The 19629-nt window shown below is 44.8% G+C and overlaps 1 protein-coding gene across 2 annotated transcripts in view; it reads left to right on the forward strand.

Moving 5' to 3' along the window:
• LOC122934042 (cytochrome P450 2C5-like) overlaps nt 1-19629 on the forward strand; it is a 111125-nt gene that overhangs the window by 80247 nt on the left and 11249 nt on the right. For both annotated transcript variants that reach the window (XM_044289184.1, XM_044289183.1), the window contains 2 exons: nt 17155-17331; nt 17945-18086. In XM_044289184.1, coding sequence (XP_044145119.1) covers nt 17155-17331; nt 17945-18086 — 319 coding nt within the window. The remainder of the gene's footprint in view (nt 1-17154; nt 17332-17944; nt 18087-19629) is intronic.

Consider the following 19629-nt stretch of genomic DNA (forward strand, 5'->3'; position numbering starts at 1 on the left):
ATTCAGAATAACTTCACACACACGCTTCTGTGCATTTCCAAGTCTAATTCTGTCACTAAATCCATACCGGTGACCCAGCGCCTAAATACTAGGCCTCAAATTTAAATCCCTCTAAATCTCTCGTTACCCACCGCTGTACTGTTGTTGCTGGGCAAGATATTTAGTGTCCGTCAAAGCACATTTTTTGTTCTGGGTTGAAGTACAATTCCCAATTTAGCAATTTCATAATTTAGTGGTTTCTGCTATATCAGAGCTATTTGAAATCTATCCCTAAAAGGGTATATAATATTGAAGGTGCACATAGGGTCATTCAGAATAACTTCACACACACGCTTCTGTGCATTTCCAAGTCTAATTCTGTCACTAAATCCATACCGGTGACCCAGCGCCTAAATACTAGGCCTCAAATTTAAATCCCTCTAAATCTCTCGTTACCCACCGCTGTACTGTTGTTGCTGGGCAAGATATTTAGTGTCCGTCAAAGCACATTTTTTGTTCTGGGTTGAAGTACAATTCCCAATTTAGCAATTTCATAATTTAGTGGTTTCTGCTATATCAGAGCTATTTGAAATCTATCCCTAAAAGGGTATATAATATTGAAGGTGCACATAGGGTCATTCAGAATAACTTCACACACACGCTTCTGTGCATTTCCAAGTCTAATTCTGTCACTAAATCCATACCGGTGACCCAGCGCCTAAATACTAGGCCTCAAATTTAAATCCCTCTAAATCTCTCGTTACCCACCGCTGTACTGTTGTTGCTGGGCAAGATATTTAGTGTCCGTCAAAGCACATTTTTTGTTCTGGGTTGAAGTACAATTCCCAATTTAGCAATTTCATAATTTAGTGGTTTCTGCTATATCAGAGCTATTTGAAATCTATCCCTAAAAGGGTATATAATATTGAAGGTGCACATAGGGTCATTCAGAATAACTTCACACACACGCTTCTGTGCATTTCCAAGTCTAATTCTGTCACTAAACCCATACCTGTCACCCAGCGCCTAAATACTAGGCCTCAAATTTAAATCCCTCTAAATCTCTCGTTACCGCTGTCCTGTTGTAGCTGGGAAAGTTATTTAGTGTCCGTCAAAGCACATTTTTTGTTCTGGGTTGAAGTACAATTCCCAATTTAGCAATTTCATAATTTAGTGGTTCCTGCTATATCAGAGCTATTTGAAATCTATCCCAAAAAGGGTATATAATATTGAAGGTGCACATTGGGTCATTCAGAATAACTTCACACACACCCGCTACTGTGTATTTCCAAGTCTAATTCTGTCACTAAACCCATACCTGTCACCCAGCGCCTAAATACTAGGCCTCAAATTTAAATCCCTCTAAATCTCTCGTTACCGCTGTCCTGTTGTAGCTGGGAAAGTTATTTAGTGCCCGTCAAAGCACATTTTTTGTTCTGGGTTGAAGTACAATTCCCAATTTAGCAATTTCATAATTTAGTGGTTCCTGCTATATCAGAGCTATTTGAAATCTATCCCAAAAAGGGTATATAATATTCAAGGTGCACATTGGGTCATTCAGAATAACTTCACACACACGCTTCTGTGCATTTCCAAGTCTAATTCTGTCACTAAATCCATACCGGTCACCCAGCGCCTAAATACTAGGCCTCAAATTTATATCCCGCTGAATTTGAATACAATACATTGGGCCAAATAATATATTTGTTGTTGTGGTGAACCATAACAATGAGAAAAACATCTAGTAAGGGACGCGGACGTGGACATGGTCGTGGTGGTGTTAGTGGACCCTCTGGTGCTGGGAGAGGACGTGGCCGTTCTGCCACATCCACACGTCCTAGTGTACCAACTACCTCAGGTCCCAGTAGCCGCCAGAATTTACAGCGATATATGGTGGGGCCCAATGCCGTTCTAAGGATGGTAAGGCCTGAGCAGGTACAGGCATTAGTCAATTGGGTGGCCGACAGTGGATCCAGCACGTTCACATTATCTCCCACCCAGTCTTCTGCAGAAAGCGCACAGATGGCGCCTGAAAACCAACCCCATCAGTCTGTCACATCACCCCCATGCATACCAGGGAAACTGTCTCAGCCTCAAGTTATGCAGCAGTCTCTTATGCTGTTTGAAGACTCCGCTGGCAGGGTTTCCCAAGGGCATCCACCTAGCCCTTCCCCAGCGGTGAAAGACATAGAATGCACTGACGCACAACCACTTATGTTTCCTGATGATGAGGACATGGGAATACCACCTCAGCATGTCTCTGATGATGACGAAACACAGGTGCCAACTGCTGCGTCTTTCTGCAGTGTGCAGACTGAACAGGAGGTCAGGGATCAAGACTGGGTGGAAGACGATGCAGGGGACGATGAGGTCCTAGACCCCACATGGAATGAAGGTCGTGCCACTGACTTTCACAGTTCGGAGGAAGAGGCAGTGGTGAGACCGAGCCAACAGCGTAGCAAAAGAGGGAGCAGTGGGCAAAAGCAGAACACCCGCCGCCAAGAGACTCCGCCTGCTACTGACCGCCGCCATCTGGGACCGAGCACCCCAAAGGCAGCTTCAAGGAGTTCCCTGGCATGGCACTTCTTCAAACAATGTGCTGACGACAAGACCCGAGTGGTTTGCACGCTGTGCCATCAGAGCCTGAAGCGAGGCATTAACGTTCTGAACCTGAGCACAACCTGCATGACCAGGCACCTGCATGCAAAGCATGAACTGCAGTGGAGTAAACACCTTAAAACCAAGGAAGTCACTCAGGCTCCCCCTGCTACCTCTTCTGCTGCTGCCGCCTCGGCCTATTCTGCTGCTGCCGCCTCGGCCTCTTCCTCCGCCTCTGGAGGAACGTTGGCACCTGCCGCCCAGCAAACAGGGGATGTACCACCAACACCACCACCACCACCTCCGTCACCAAGCGTCTCAACCATGTCACACGCCAGCGTTCAGCTCTCCATCTCACAAACATTTGATAGAAAGCGTAAATTCCCACCTAGCCACCCTCGATCCCTGGCCCTGAATGCCAGCATTTCTAAACTACTGGCCTATGAAATGCTGTCATTTAGGCTGGTGGACACAGACAGCTTCAAACAGCTCATGTCGCTTGCTGTCCCACAGTATGTTGTTCCCAGCCGGCACTACTTCTCCAAGAGAGCCGTGCCTTCCCTGCACAACCAAGTATCCGATAAAATCAAGTGTGCACTGCGCAACGCCATCTGTAGCAAGGTCCACCTAACCACAGATACGTGGACCAGTAAGCACGGCCAGGGACGCTATATCTCCCTAACTGCACACTGGGTAAATGTAGTGGCAGCTGGGCCCCAGGCGGAGAGCTGTTTGGCGCACGTCCTGCCGCCGCCAAGGATCGCAGGGCAACATTCTTTGCCTCCTGTTGCCACCTCCTCCTTCTCGGCTTCCTCCTCCTCTTCTTCCACCTGCTCATCCAGTCAGCCACACACCTTCACCACCAACTTCAGCACAGCCCGGGGTAAACGTCAGCAGGCCATTCTGAAACTCATATGTTTGGGGGACAGGCCCCACACCGCACAGGAGTTGTGGCGGGGTATTGAACAACAGACCGACGAGTGGTTGCTGCCGGTGAGCCTCAAGCCCGGCCTGGTGGTGTGTGATAATGGGCGAAATCTCGTTGCAGCTCTGGGACTAGCCAATTTGACGCACATCCCTTGCTTGGCGCATGTGCTGAATTTGGTGGTGCAGAAGTTCATTCACAACTACCCCGACATGTCAGAGCTGCTGCATAAAGTGCGGGCCGTCTGTTCGCGCTTCCGGCGTTCACATCCTGCCGCTGCTCGCCTGTCTGCGCTACAGCGTAACTTCGGCCTTCCCGCTCACCGCCTCATATGCGACGTGCCCACCAGGTGGAACTCCACCTTGCACATGCTGGACAGACTGTGCGAGCAGCAGCAGGCCATAGTGGAGTTTCAGCTGCAGCACGCACGGGTCAGTCGCACTACAGAACAGCACCACTTCACCACCAATGACTGGGCCTCCATGCGAGACCTGTGTGCCCTGTTGCGCTGTTTCGAGTACTCCACCAACATGGCCAGTGGCGATGACACCGTTATCAGCGTTACAATACCACTTCTATGTCTCCTTGAGAAAACACTTAGGTCGATGATGGAACAGGAGGTGGCCCAGGAGGAGGAGGAGGAGGATGAGGAAGAGGGGTCATTTTTAGCACTTTCAGGCCAGTCTCTTCGAAGTGACTCAGAGGGAGGTTTTTTGCAACAGCAGAGGCCAGGTACAAATGTGGCCAGCCAGGGCCCACTACTGGAGGACGAGGAGGACGAGGATGAGGAGGAGGTGGAGGAGGATGAGGATGAAGCATGGTCACAGCGGGGTGGCACCCAACGCAGCTCGGGTCCATCACTGGTGCGTGGCTGGGGGGAAAGGCAGGACGATGACGATACGCCTCCCACAGAGGACAGCTTGTCCTTACCCCTGGGCAGCCTGGCACACATGAGCGACTACATGCTGCAGTGCCTGCGCAACGACAGCAGAGTTGCCCACATTTTAACCTGTGCGGACTACTGGGTTGCCACCCTGCTGGATCCACGCTACAAAGACAATGTGCCCACCTTACTTCCTGCACTGGAGCGTGATAGGAAGATGCGCGAGTACAAGCGCACGTTGGTAGACGCGCTACTGAGAGCATTCCCAAATGTCACAGGGGAACAAGTGGAAGCCCAAGGCCAAGGCAGAGGAGGAGCAAGAGGTCGCCAAGGCAGCTGTGTCACGGCCAGCTCCTCTGAGGGCAGGGTTAGCATGGCAGAGATGTGGAAAACTTTTGTCAACACGCCACAGCTAACTGCACCACCACCTGATACGCAACGTGTTAGCAGGAGGCAACATTTCACTAACATGGTGGAACAGTACGTGTGCACACCCCTCCACGTACTGACTGATGGTTCGGCCCCATTCAACTTCTGGGTCTCTAAATTGTCCACGTGGCCAGAGCTAGCCTTTTATGCCTTGGAGGTGCTGGCCTGCCCGGCAGCCAGCGTTTTGTCTGAACGTGTATTCAGCACGGCAGGGGGCGTCATTACAGACAAACGCAGCCGCCTGTCTACAGCCAATGTGGACAAGCTGACGTTCATAAAAATGAACCAGGCATGGATCCCACAGGACCTGTCCGTCCCTTGTCCAGATTAGACATTAACTACCTCCCCATAACCATATATTATTGGACTCCAGGGCACTTCCTCATTCAATCCTATTTTTATTTTCATTTTACCATTATATTGCGATGCTACCCAAAGTTGAATGAACCTCTCCTCTGCCTGTGTGCTAGGCCTAAATATATGCCAATGGACTGTTGCAGTGGTGGCTGACATGAAGCCTGATTCTCTGCTATGACATGCAGACTAATTCTCTGCTGACATGAAGCCAGATTGTCTGTTACGGGACCTCTCTCCTCTGCCTGGGTGCTGGGCCTAAATTTATGACAATGGACTGTTGCAGTGGTGGCTGACGTGAAGCCTGATTCTCTGCTATGACATGCAGACTGATTCTCTGCTGACATGAAGCCAGATCCTCTGTTACGGGACCTCTCTCCTCTGCCTGGGTGCTGGGCCTAAATTTATGACAATGGACTGTTGCAGTGGTGGCTGACGTGAAGCCTGATTCTCTGCTATGACATGCAGACTGATTCTCTGCTGACATGAAGCCAGATCCTCTGTTACGGGACCTCTCTCCTCTGCCTGGGTGCTGGGCCTGAATATATGCCAATGGACTGTTGCAGTGGTGGGTGACGTGAAGCCTCATTCTCTGCTATGACATGCAGACTAATTCTCTGCTGACATGAAGCCAGATTGTCTGTTACGGGACCTCTCTCCTCTGCCTGTGTGTGTGCTGGGCCTAAATATATGCCAATGGACTGTTGCAGTGGTGGCTGACGTGAAGCCTCATTCTCTGCTATGACATGCAGACTGATTCTCTGCTGACATGAAGCCAGATCCTCTGTTACGGGACCTCTCTCCTCTGCCTGGGTGCTGGGCCTAAATTTATGACAATGGACTGTTGCAGTGGTGGCTGACGTGAAGCCTGATTCTCTGCTATGACATGCAGACTGATTCTCTGCTGTCATGAAGCCAGATTGTCTGTTACGGGACCTTTCTCCTCTACCTGGGTTCTGGGCCTAAATTTATGAAAATTGACTCTTACAGTGGTGGGTGACGTGAAGCCTGATTCTCTGCTATGATATGAAGACTGATTCTCTGCTGACATGAAGCCAGATTGTCTGTTACGGGACCTTTCTCCTCTGCCTGGGTTCTGGGCCTAAATTTATGAAAATTGACTCTTACAGTGGTGGGTGACGTGAAGCCTGATTCTCTGCTATGATATGAAGACTGATTCTCTGCTGACATGAAGCCAGATTGTCTGTTACGGGACCTTTCTCCTCTGCCTGGGTTCTGGGCCTAAATTTATGAAAATTGACTCTTACAGTGGTGGGTGACGTGAAGCCTGATTCTCTGCTATGATATGAAGACTGATTCTCTGCTGACATGAAGCCAGATTGTCTGTTACGGGACCTTTCTCCTCTGCCTGGGTTCTGGGCCTAAATTTATGAAAATTGACTCTTACAGTGGTGGGTGACGTGAAGCCTGATTCTCTGCTATGATATGAAGACTGATTCTCTGCTGACATGAAGCCAGATTGTCTGTTACGGGACCTTTCTCCTCTGCCTGGGTTCTGGGCCTAAATTTATGAAAATTGACTCTTACAGTGGTGGGTGACGTGAAGCCTGATTCTCTGCTATGATATGAAGACTGATTCTCTGCTGACATGAAGCCAGATTCTCTGTTACGGGACCTCTCTCCTCTGCCTGGGTGCTGGGCCTAAATTTATGACAATGGACTGTTGCAGTGGTGGCTGACGTGAAGCCTGATTCTCTGCTATGACATGCAGACTGATTCTCTGCTGACATGAAGCCAGATTCTCTGTTACGGGACCTCTCTCCTCTGCCTGTGTGTGTGCTGGGCCTAAATATATGCCAATGGACTGTTGCAGTGGTGGCTGACGTGAAGCCTCATTCTCTGCTATGACATGCAGACTAATTCTCTGCTGACATGAAGACAGATTCTCTGTTACGGGACCTCTCTCCTCTGCCTGGGTGCCGGGGCCTAAATATCTGAGAATGGACTGTTCCAGTGGTGGGTGACGGGAAGCCAGATTCTCTGCTATGGAACCTCTCTCCAATTGATTTTGGTTAATTTTTATTTATTTAATTTTTATTTTAATTCATTTCCCTATCCACATTTGTTTGCAGGGGATTTACCTACATGTTGCTGCCTTTTGCAGCCCTCTAGCTCTTTCCTGGGCTGTTTTACAGCCTTTTTAGTGCCGAAAAGTTCGGGTCCCCATTGACTTCAATGGGGTTCGGGTTCGGGACGAAGTTCGGATCGGGTTCGGATCCCGAACCCGAACATTTCCGGGATGTTCGGCCGAACTTCTCGAACCCGAACATCCAGGTGTTCGCTCAACTCTACTTATGACTTAAGTCTGAAGGAACAAACAATTTCCCTGGAGGACAAGAGTCCGGTGCATGCTCTTGGGCCACCAACACCTTAGCCTCAAGGTCAGGATATACGGCAGATATGACCACAAAATAGGACTAGGATCTTTAGAATCACCCCCCAGGAAAGCTGTGTGACAAAGCATCCGTCTTGATGTTCTTAACCCCAGGGCGGTAAGTGACAATGAAGTTAAATCTGGTGAAAAACAGCGACCATCTGGCCTGCCTTGGATTCAGTCATTTAGCCGACTCAAGGTAAGCCAGATTTTTGTGATCAGTAATTACCGTAATGGGATGAATTGCTCCTTCCAACCAATGGGGCCATTCGTCAAAAGCCAACTTAATGGCCAGCAATTCCCTATTACCCACGTCATAATTTCTCTCAGCAGTCGAGAGTTTTTTAGAGAAAAAAGCACATGGGTGCCATTTACTAGGTGAAGGACCTTGCGACAAAACTGCTCCCACCCCTACATCGGATGCGTCAACCTCTACAATGAATGGCTGTGACACGTCCGGTTACACAGAATAGTGGATGACGCAAAACATTCCTTCACAGCAGAAAAGGCTTGTAATGCCGCCTCAGACCAATCAGAGAAATCGACCCCCTTCCTAGTCATGTCTGTTAAAGGTTTAACCACAGTTGAATAGTTCAAGATGAATTTAAGGTAGTAGTTGGTGAATTCCAAAAAACACATAAATGCTTTCAGATGTTTGGTTCAATCCCAGTCCAACACTGCACAGACTTTCTCGGGATCCATAAGAAAACCTGAGAATGAGAGCAGGTAACCCAGGAATTGCACTTCCTGAACAGCAAAAACACATTTTTTCATCTTCGCATACAATTTATTGTCTCTTGGGATCTGTAACACCTGTCTCACATGATCTCGATGAGTCTCCATGTCTGGAGAATAAATTAGTATGTCATCCGGATATACAACAACAAATCACCCCACCAGATGATGAAAGATGTCATAGATAAAGTGTTGAAAACCCGCTGGAACATTGGTTAACCCAAAAGGCAATACCAGATTCTCAAAATGCCCCTCAGGGGTAATAAAGGTCGTCTTCCATTCATCCCCCTCTTTGATCCTTACCAAATTATATTCCCCCCTCAGATCCAATTTAGAGAACACCATGGCATCGACAATTTGATCAAACAAATCCGTAAACAAAGGAAGGGGAGACGGTAGAGCTCATGGTAGTCCAGACATGGTCTAAGGGTACCATCTTTTTTTTTCCACAAAGAACAACCCAGCAGCCACTGGGGATTTGGATGGTCTGATATGACCCTTCGCCAAGCTCTCTGTGTTATACTCTCGCATAGCCTTTCTTTTGGGCTCCGAAAGATTATACAACTGAGATTTGGGCAGTTTAGCTCTAGGAATAAGATTGACGGGACAATCATACTCCCGTTGTGGTGTTAACTCCTGGTAACCACTCTCAGAAAATTCCGAAATGAACGAGGGTACAGTTTTAGTGGTGACCACAGAGAAAGATGCATTAAGACAGTTGTCCATGCAAAAATCACTCCAATCGAGAATCTGTCTTGCTTGCCAGTCGATGGTAGGGTTATGAAATAGGAAGAGACCACGGCACTCGTTTTGAAGTAATCAAAAGTAGTTAATTTATTGTCCATCCCAAAAATTGGATCTTTTGACAATGGCCAACGTTTCGGTCCACTAGGACCTTGTTCACGGATACATAGAATTTTAGTACAGACATAGCCCATGGGGCAGACAATCAATGTGAGATACGGAAAAGTGTCAAAAAAACAAGCAGATATATGAATATCTAGAACCTAAATATCTAGAACATAAATGTAGAGAATATCTGTCAAAAATATATGTCAAAATATACAAGATGATTCCAAGATGAGGTCATGTTCTTCACAATCCAGGTAGAGCTAGTGCCAAACCTATATAGGGAAGCAGTAGTAAAATATATCTAAAAATATATATAAACTCGTATGATAACTAGAATTGTGTGACTTTTATATAGCCACAAGAATATAGCTAGTACACAACCTGTTATGAGAGAGCAGTAGTAAAAAATATACAATTGTTCATGTGGTAGCTAGAGTAGTATAATTTTTGTATATCCACAAGGGTTATACGATATTACTGGCTAGATTAGAAGGATATATAGATAAATAAATTATGGAGGCTGCCCTGTAATCCTCATTGGAGCGGTTGGCGTTGGAATGCAAAATAAAAAGCAAGATAAGAGGTAGAACCAGAGCTGCAAGAGAGCATATGGCGCTAATGACTGTATTCTACTACACGGGCCCCGCTCACTGTATAATCATATCCCTAATAGTTAATTGTTGTGTGCACTGCATGTAAAAGCATAATGAGCGATAATGATGAGCGCTGTCTATTACTTACAATTAGAAGCGCTCGCTGTTCGGAGCAGAGAGGAGGGAGGAGGCAGGCCGGGAGGACGGACGCTGGCAGTGTGAGTCATACGTCACGCGCCCACGCCGCCTGCTTCATTCATAAAGTGGGCGGCGCAGGCACGTGACGTATGACTCACACTGCCAGCGCCCGTCCTCCCGGCCTGCCTCCTCCCTCCTCTCTGCTCCGAACGGCGAGCGCTTCTAATTGTAAGTAATAGACAGTGCTCATCATTATCGCTCATTGTGCTTTTACATGCACACAACGATTAACTATTAGGGATATGATTATACAGTAAGCGGGGCCCGTGTAGTAGAATACAGTCACTGCACGGGCCCCGCTGTCATTATAAATGCAGATGCCGCCCCCAGCCCCTCCTCCCTCACAGCTGATACACCCACCGCACGGCATCGCGGCGGGTGTATCATTGAAAACTAGGCAAAATCGGCTACATTCGCCGTATAAGACGCACTTTTGGGGAAAAAGTGCGTCTTATACGGCGAAAAATACGGTACATATATATATATATATATATATATATATATATATATAGAAGAAAAAAAATCCTGAGGGAGCACCACCCTCAATGTGGGTGCAAAATCCACAAGGGCAGCGGCAATGCCCCAATAATATGGTTGAAGAAAGATTGGACTGCACTCCGGATAAAAGTGAAAATATGTGAAGCTTTATTCACCCATAATGGCAACTCTGCGACGTTTCGGCTCACAAGAGCCTTCTTCCAGCTTGAAGAAGGCTCTTGTGAGCCGAAACGTCGCAGAGTTGCCATTATGGGTGAATAAAGCTTCACATATTTTCACTTTTATCCGGAGTGCAGTCCAATCTTTCTTCAACTATATACAGGTCCTTCTCAAAAAATTAGCATATTGTGATAAAGTTCATTATTTTCTGTAATGTACTGATAAACATTAGACTTTCATATATTTTAGATTCATTACACACCAACTGAAGTAGTTCAAGCCTTTTATTGTTTTAATATTGATGATTTTGGCATACAGCTCATGAAAACCCAAATTTCCTATCTCAAAAAATTAGCATATTTCATCCGACCAATAAAAGAAAAGTGTTTTTAATACAAAAAAAAGTCAACCTTCAAATAATTATGTTTAGTTATGCACTCAATACTTGGTCGGGAATCCTTTTGCAGAAATCACTGCTTCAATGCGGCGTGGCATGGAGGCAATCAGCCTGTGGCACTGCTGAGGTGTTATGGAGGCCCAGGATGCTTCGATAGCGGCCTTAAGCTCATCCAGAGTGTTGGGCCTTGCGTCTCTCAACTTTCTCTTCCCAATATCCCACAGATTCTCTATGGGGTTCAGGTCAGGAGAGTTGGCAGGCCAATTGAGCACAGTAATACCATGGTCAGTAAACCATTTACCAGTGGTTTTAGCACTGTGAGCAGGTGCCAGGTCGTGCTGAAAAATGAAATCTTCATCTCCATAAAGCTTTTCAGCAGATGGAAGCATGAAGTGCTCCAAAATCTCCTGATAGCTAGCTGCATTGACCCTGCCCTTGATAAAACACAGTGGACCAACACCAGCTGCTGACATGGCACCACAGACCATCACTGACTGTGGGTACTTGACACTGGACTTCAGGCATTTTGGCATTTCCCTCTCCCCAGTCTTCCTCCAGACTCTGGCACCTTGATTTCCGAATGACATGCAACAGTCCAGTGCTGCTTCTCTGTAGCCGCTTCTGCCGCTGTTTCTGGTTCAAAAGTGGCTTGACCTGGGGAATGCGGCACCTGTAGCCCATTTCCTGCACACGCCTGTACACGGTGGCTCTGGATGTTTCTACTCCAGACTCAGTCCACTGCTTCCGCAGGTCCCCCAAGGTCTGGAATCGGTCCTTCTCCACAATCTTCCTCAGGGTCCGGTCACCTCTTCTCGTTGTGCAGCGTTTTCTGCCACACTTTTTCCTTCCCACAGACTTCCCACTGAGGTGCCTTGATACAGCACTCTGGGAACAGCCTATTCGTTCAGAAATTTCTTTCTGTGTCTTACCCTCTTGCTTGAGGGTGTCAATGATGGCCTTCTGGACAGCAGTCAGGTCGGCAGTCTTACCCATGATTGCGGTTTTGAGTAATGAACCAGGCTGGGAGTTTTTAAAAAGCCTCAGGAATCTTTTGCAGGTGTTTAGAGTTAATTAGTTGATTCAGATGATTAGGTTAATAGCTCGTTTAGAGAACCTTTTCATGATATGCTAATTTTTTTAGATAGGAATTTTGGGTTTTCATGAGCTGTATGCCAAAATCATCAATATTAAAACAATAAAAGGCTTGAACTACTTCAGTTGGTGTGTAATGAATCTAAAATATATGAAAGTCTAATGTTTATCAGTACATTACAGAAAATAATGAACTTTATCACAATATGCTAATTTTTTGAGAATGACCTGTATATATATATATATATATATATATATATATATATTTATACATATACACATAAATCTAACAATAGTGATACTAACAATCAATACATAGACAGATAATAAAATACGAAAATCGAAGTCCCTATTCATTCCATGGAGAGATACAGTCTTTAGTTCAAAGATCCAGAAAGCCTCACGCTCCTTGAGGCGTGCAATTCGATTTCCTCCTCGTCGTACTGGTAACACATGCTCTAAGACCTGTAACTGAAGCTGATTGATTTGGTGTTTTGTGGATAAGAAATTATATAGGATTGGAAGTTCAGTTTTTTGGCAGAGAATGTCGGACTTATGTTTGGAAATGCGGTCACAAACACATTGGGTTGTTTCACCTACATAGGCTAAACCACAAGGGCATTTGATAAGATACACTACAAAGGAGGAATTGCATGTATAAAAGTCTCTAGGGTGATAAATTTTACCCGGATGGGGGTGTACAATCCTATTACCCTTGATGACGTTGGTACACTGAGTGCAGTGAAGGCACAGATAAGTGCCTGTTTTACGAGGTGTCAAAGTGGTTTGTCGAAGTTGTAGTGTAAATAAACCTATGTCAGCGTGTACCAGCTTGTCTTTCAGATTAGTTGGGTGTTTATAACCCATGCGAATAGGATTGTGGAATTCAGAAACATTGGGATAAGATTGCTATAATAGAGACCAGTGTTTTTTAATTATGGTTTGAATCTTTGGAGCAAAAAGATGATAAGTGGTTATAAAGGGGATACGTGGGGAAGACGTGAGTTTAGTAAGTCCAGAAGGAGCCGATTTTGCCAACGTGAGTTCCTCTTCCAATAATCTAGTAGTACAGGTCGTGTACTAGCTATATTCTTGTGGATATATAAAAGTCACACAATTCTAGTTATCATATGAGTGTCTATATATTTTTATATATATATTACTACTGCTCCCCTATATAGGTTTGGCACTAGCTCTACCTGGATTGTGAAGAACATGACCTCATCTTGGAATCATCTTGTATATTTTGAAATATATTTTTGACAGATCTTCTCTACATTTATGTTCTAGATATTTATGTTCTAGATGATCATATATCAGCTTGACACTTTTCCGTATCTCATATTGATTGTCTGCCCCATGGGCTATGTCTGTATTAAAATTCTATGTATCTGTAGGCCGCAAACAAGGTCCTAGTGGACCGAAACGTTGGCCATTGTCAAAAGATCCAAATTTTGAGATGGACAATAAATTAACTACTTTTGATTACTTCAGAAATGAGTGCCGAGGTCTCTTCCTATTTCATATTGATCATTACCACTGAGCATCGACAGTTATATAAGGAGTGCCATCCACTATAATCATTATATATGATGGTAGGGTTATGTTTGCTTAACCATGGTAAGCCCAAAACCATCGGAGCAGGCAGACCCTCTAACACATAACACGAGACAGATTCCTGATGGAAATCATCCACTCTTAAATGGATGTCATTTACCACTTGCAACAGGCATTTTTGGGTAAGAGGTGCAGAATCAATTGCAAAGACAGAAATGCTTTTCTCTAGTGCACTTGTAGTCAACCCATGAATACGAACAAACTGTCAATCAATCAGGTTAACCCCAGCCCCACTGTTGATAAATACCTCGATTTCCACAGTTTTGGACTCTAGCATCACCTCGGCAGACAAGAGAAATAGGGTACTACCAGTAAATGACAAAAGTACATTTTCTTGGTCCCCACCCACACCACCAATAGTAATTTGGGGATTAAGCTTTTTATTTTTTATTTTTTTTACACCTTGACGCTGAATGTAAAGACAAATATTCACAAATGTCCCTTCTTTCCACAACAAAAACAGACTCCCTTCATCAGACCAGAGCTCTTACTAGCACTCCCAGGAGTAGCTCCCCCCAACTGCATAGGCTTCTCCCAAGGCATAACCACAGGTGTCTCTTTACCATAAGTGTCTAAGGAAGCCGCCACTTTATTTGACAGTACGTCCTCAGGGTGAGGACCCTTAGATCTCACCCTCAAGCGTCTATCCTGACGTACAGCAAGGGACATAGCTGCTTCCAATGACTCAGGTTTTTTTTAATGAAAGGCCAACACGTCCTGTAGCCTCTCAGATAGACCCTGACAGAACTGGCTACGGAGAGCAGGATCATTCCACTCCGTATCCGTAGCCCATCTCCTAAAATCAGAGCAATAGATTTTTGCTGAGCGTTCTCCCTGTCGTAAACCACGTAACTTGGTCGCAGCCTTAGAGATCTGATCAAGGTCATCATAAAAAAGACCCAAGGCTCTAAAAAATTAATCTACCGACTGGTGGGACAGTGATTCAGTCGGCAGAGAAAATGCCCAAGACTGTGCATCATCCTTAAGCAAAGAAATTATCATACCCACACGTTGACACTCATCCCCAGAAGAGTATAGACGCAGCTTAAAGTACAACTTGCACGATTCCCTGAACTGAATGAAATTGTCACTACCCCCAGAAAATCTGTCCGGGAGGGCAACCTTAGGTTTAGGGCAGGCCTGGTACCCACCATCGGAACCAGCCGCCTTTGGTCTCTGAATCAATAAGACTGTTGCGCGGTCTTCAACTACCTCAAAATACAGTCCCTGCAGCTGTTCGACCAGTACAGACATAGGATCTATAGCTGCACTGGCCTGAACGAAATGGTGGTAGATAATGTCACGATCAATGGGGGGGGGGGGGGGGCTCCACACTGAACACAGGAGGGAAGGGGAACAGTAACTGGGCCTGGAAACTAGGTAAGAAACAGGTCACCTCCTAGACAACCCTAATCCGGGCTCTAACTATCTATCAATATAAATAGACATATGCAGGATACTTAGGCCTTTATATCCATATTAGGCCCTGTAAAAGGTTAGGACCAGAGACAACCCATTCCTCCCCAGATGGATGAATAGAAGTCTCTGTCTCAGGCCCAGATACAAACAACAGGGAATATAAGAAACACAAACAAACGCAACACTTAAAGGGAACCTGGCATGTGGATATTTGATTATAATCTAACTAATTATATACAATCATTAACTACTAAAAAGTACCTTAGATGTATTCACTTACTGGTGTGACAGATGGTTACCTCATAATATACACACAAAGATGCCGCATGCTAATGAGCTGATTTGAGTCCAGCGTGATGGCATTAAGTCCAGCGTATATTTAATTCAGAGCTATAGCCACTCCCCTGCCCACCTGCTGCTGATTCATATGGAAAAAACTGTCATTCAGCAGCAGGTCGGCGGGGAGAGTCAGGAGCTCATAAATATTCACGACTCATCATTATCAGCTGGAGCTTTTCAATACAAGATGTTGGCAGATTGACTGGGTCAATTAAAGAAAGTGACCCAGCATTTTGCTTAGAGAATCAGTCACTTATTTATGTTGCCCTTAGTTAGGACACCATAAAACTGGTGACAGGTTCCCTTTAACTTCTGTAGAGACGGACGAGCTGGCACACCAGAGACAAACTTACACCAGCTCAGCCAAACCCAAATTAAGCTATCTACCGCATAGTCAGAAGGGTGGGGTCAGACTATAAAGGGTAGAAGTGATGACCATCGAGCAACAGCCTGGAAAAAGGAAGTGGTCATTAACCCTATCAACACTGAATCAAGAGAAATCAAGGAGGCTGTTAGATTCTTCCACTCTCAGCCAATCTCCTTGATTTCCTGACATCAGTCACCTGAGGGACCGTGACAGGTTGCACCTTGCTCAAAAATTTGCAACAGTCTTAGAAGTGACATCTCTGTAGTCACTTGTGGGCGTGGTTAGCTAGGTGAGAAGGTGTAAGCCAGATACATATCAAATGCAACTTTTTAATAAAATTTCCCCCCAAAAAATTAATTACGGAGGCATCCATAGGCTAAGTTCACAAAGCAAAATCCATGGCAGAAAAAACAGTAGCAGATTACGAGCTGAATGCATGTCATTTTTGGTGGTAGATTTCTGAATTTGATGGTGGGTTTAGAGAATTATTACAAGCATTTTAGAAGAATATTTGGTTATGGATTTGAAACAATATTTAGAAGAGGATTTGCCAGCATTTTTCTTATCCAACCCTTGGTTGGGATATAATCCAGAAGTTTTTTTGGTAATAAAAAGGATTTTAAAACAGCGCAATGATGTCTTACGGCCTATTTTCTTTCATGGATGTGCCCTACCTCATGTGACAGTTGGCTGACCTAGTACACGCCTTTAGTAGTGGTAGTAGTGCTGGTACACTACCCCAACCCCTCCCCACCCCCTCCGATGGAAAAAGGATGCTTTCTGCGATGGAGTGCGAAACTGATTTTATTAGTATGAATATACCCCCTGGCCCATCTGGGACATTGATGGCATATCACTAGTATATGCCATCAGTGTCAGATAGGATTGGGTCCCACCTCTGGGGCCATTGAAGTGAAGGAGAGCATTACACATGACGTACATTAGAAGCTTGCTTTCTCACTTGTCATCACTGTGGAAGCAGTCGCTTGGCTATTTTATGAAGTCCCATAGCAGTGAATGGACAGCTCAAGTGCAGCTACCTCTCTATTCACCTCTATGGGACTGCTGAAAGTGCAGAGCCATTGCTTGGCTATGTTTGGAACTCATAGAGGTGAACAGAGGGTAAATGCATATACACAGCTGTTCTCTGTTCACTTTGGGGGTCCTGTTCTGGAGATAGGGTAAGTCCCAGAGGTGGGACCAGGACCTATTTGACATTGATGGTATATGCTAGCGATATGCCATCAGTGTCCCAGAAGGTAATACCTCTTTAAGCTTTCTTTACCTTTTCTACTGCCATTCATCAATGTTTTTTTCCATTACAGCTGTATAATGCCTATCCATCACTGATACACTGGTGTTCAAGTATTCATACAGTAGTGATGAAGAATATAAATGCACAGCGTGAGTTTGTTCGTGAAACTTTCACCAACCAGAAAAAAATACTGGATGTTAATGACCAGAGGAACCTTATTGACACATTCCTGGTGAAACAACAAGAGGTACTGAAACGCTGGTACAGATGTAGTAAAGGTGGCTTTGCAATTTATCTCAACTAATGGTGATATTACAATGCATAGGACTACTATTTTTTTTTGCATAGGACTACTGCTAAACATCCTAGATAATCTTTAGGAAATGCAAAGGTAGTAGTGGCACCTGGGTTCTGATGGCTGAGAGGGCCCAGTAGTTCCCCTTAGTTTTAGGAGGGTGGCTTGTAACAGATTTCCGATAAGGTCCTAGGAAATTTAAGGTACTCTTCAGTAAGTGATCATAGTGCACAGAAAACATCTGTCCCTCAGCTATAATTTTATTCAGTTTCTTTTCAAAAAACACGTTCTAAGTTTCCAAATACCAGTCATAAAGATAAAGCACTTTTTGTTTTATATTCCACTTTTTACTGTATGATAACATCTGCATTGGCGCCTCCATGGCAGATCATGTCATTTTTGATGAGGAAAAATAGTACCTCCTAGAAAAGAGGAAGCAGAATTCTTATAAAAGATTTCTCCATTGTTTTATGACATATCGTAAGGACATTTCATCTTGTTGTCAGAAAACCAATGCTGTGAACTTTTGCTCTGCATGTAATATATATATTTTTTAACTTTCTAGGAAAAAACAAATTCTAAATTATACTTCACTAATGAAAACCTAGAGGTGCTTGTGATAGACCTCTTTGCCGCTGGCATGGACACAACCTCAACCACTCTTAGATGGGGTCTTCTTCTGATGATGAAATATCCAGAAATCCAAAGTGAGAATGCTGATTGTGTATATGTTCCCCTACTATACCGTAGACATATGCTACATCACACAGTACTGTGTGTCCACCAGTTTCTGGTAAACTATGCCCTTGTACACCAGAAACTGGAGTAAAAAATGTAGGTGCAAGTGCACCACCCTCACCAATTTCTGAAAAAGGCATGTGGTGGGGCCTGGTGTGGGCAGGGTCATCGATCCTAGCCGGAGTAACCGGAGTAGATTTCAATCTAGGCACATGGACTTCCAGAGGATGCACTTAAATTATCACATAAATTAAGCGCATCCTCTGGCAGTGCAGAAAATATGATTGATTTTATGTTGGCGGATTGTGTCCTCTGCTTAGCTCATTGTATCTCTACTCTGTTCCAGAACTATATGGGTTCTCTCCTTGCTGTATGTGCTGCTGTCCAGCTGATGACTAGTGAATTAATTAACTCCCCTATATATGCTGGGCTTCTTGTTTCACACATTGCCTGATCTACAGGTCCAGTGTGGTTCTTCTAGAGCTATAAATTGTTTGCTCCTTTGTACAGGCCACTGCTGGATTCCTGGACTTTGATTTTTGCTGCCTGCTCTGACCTCAGCCTGTATTTTGACCATGGGTATTACATGACCCCCTGGTGCCTCACATTGATGTCTATGATCCTTGTAGGTCAGCAGCCTATCTCTCCTGGTGGTTGGTACAATGGATCCACATCCACAGACTGTAACAAAAGACTATCATGAAACATCAGTGTTTAACACATGGCCACCAAACTCTTTTCAAATAGAAGCTTGTAATCTTCTGCTAGTATCTGGATTTAAACTCTTGTGTTCTGCATTCACGTTTGTTTCCTGTTTTTTTTTTTCACCTTATGTGCGGACTATTCTTTTACTAGTTATTCTGATAGGTCTGATAATAGTGTGGCAGCACCAGAATTCTGTCATGAGCTCCACAGATGTATCCTGGGTCTCTAGAAGCCAAAAATATTCTACATTGCGTTGGGCTCTGATGAATACCTAGAGGTAGCATTAGTTTTATACTACCCAGACAGGTTTCAGAAGGCTTTGGGTTCACTGGTGGTTGTCTGGACATTCATTGTAGTTCTACCCAACACCCACAGTTGTCAGTAGTCAAGAGTGTTTCCAGAAAAGGATAATGGCCTTGCAGTCATAGGGACTTCAGGAAAAATCAGGGCATCTTCATACAAGGGGTTGGTGCAACCCCATTAAAGAACCCCTAAGTGGGACATGCTGTGGTAGGGTGTAGCCTCACTTACACCCATATCAGCACCTAAGGGTAAGGCAAGAACCATCAGCCATCTTGGGGGATACTTAACCCGCCTGGAATTTGAAAATTTTGCATTAGTAAAATTAGTATTAGGGAGTAACTTGTGATGATGATGAGACTTGCAGTAATCCATGATTACCGAAGCTCTATATTAAATATATATTCGGGCTAAGTATGGAGTTAGACTTTCTCACGCGATTTAGATATTTCCGGTTGAAACATGCATATGATTCAACTGAAAATAAAGACTATTTAATCACTATAG

Source organism: Bufo gargarizans, chromosome 4, assembly GCF_014858855.1.
Source record: "Bufo gargarizans isolate SCDJY-AF-19 chromosome 4, ASM1485885v1, whole genome shotgun sequence".
Taxonomy (NCBI): Eukaryota; Metazoa; Chordata; class Amphibia; order Anura; family Bufonidae; genus Bufo; species Bufo gargarizans.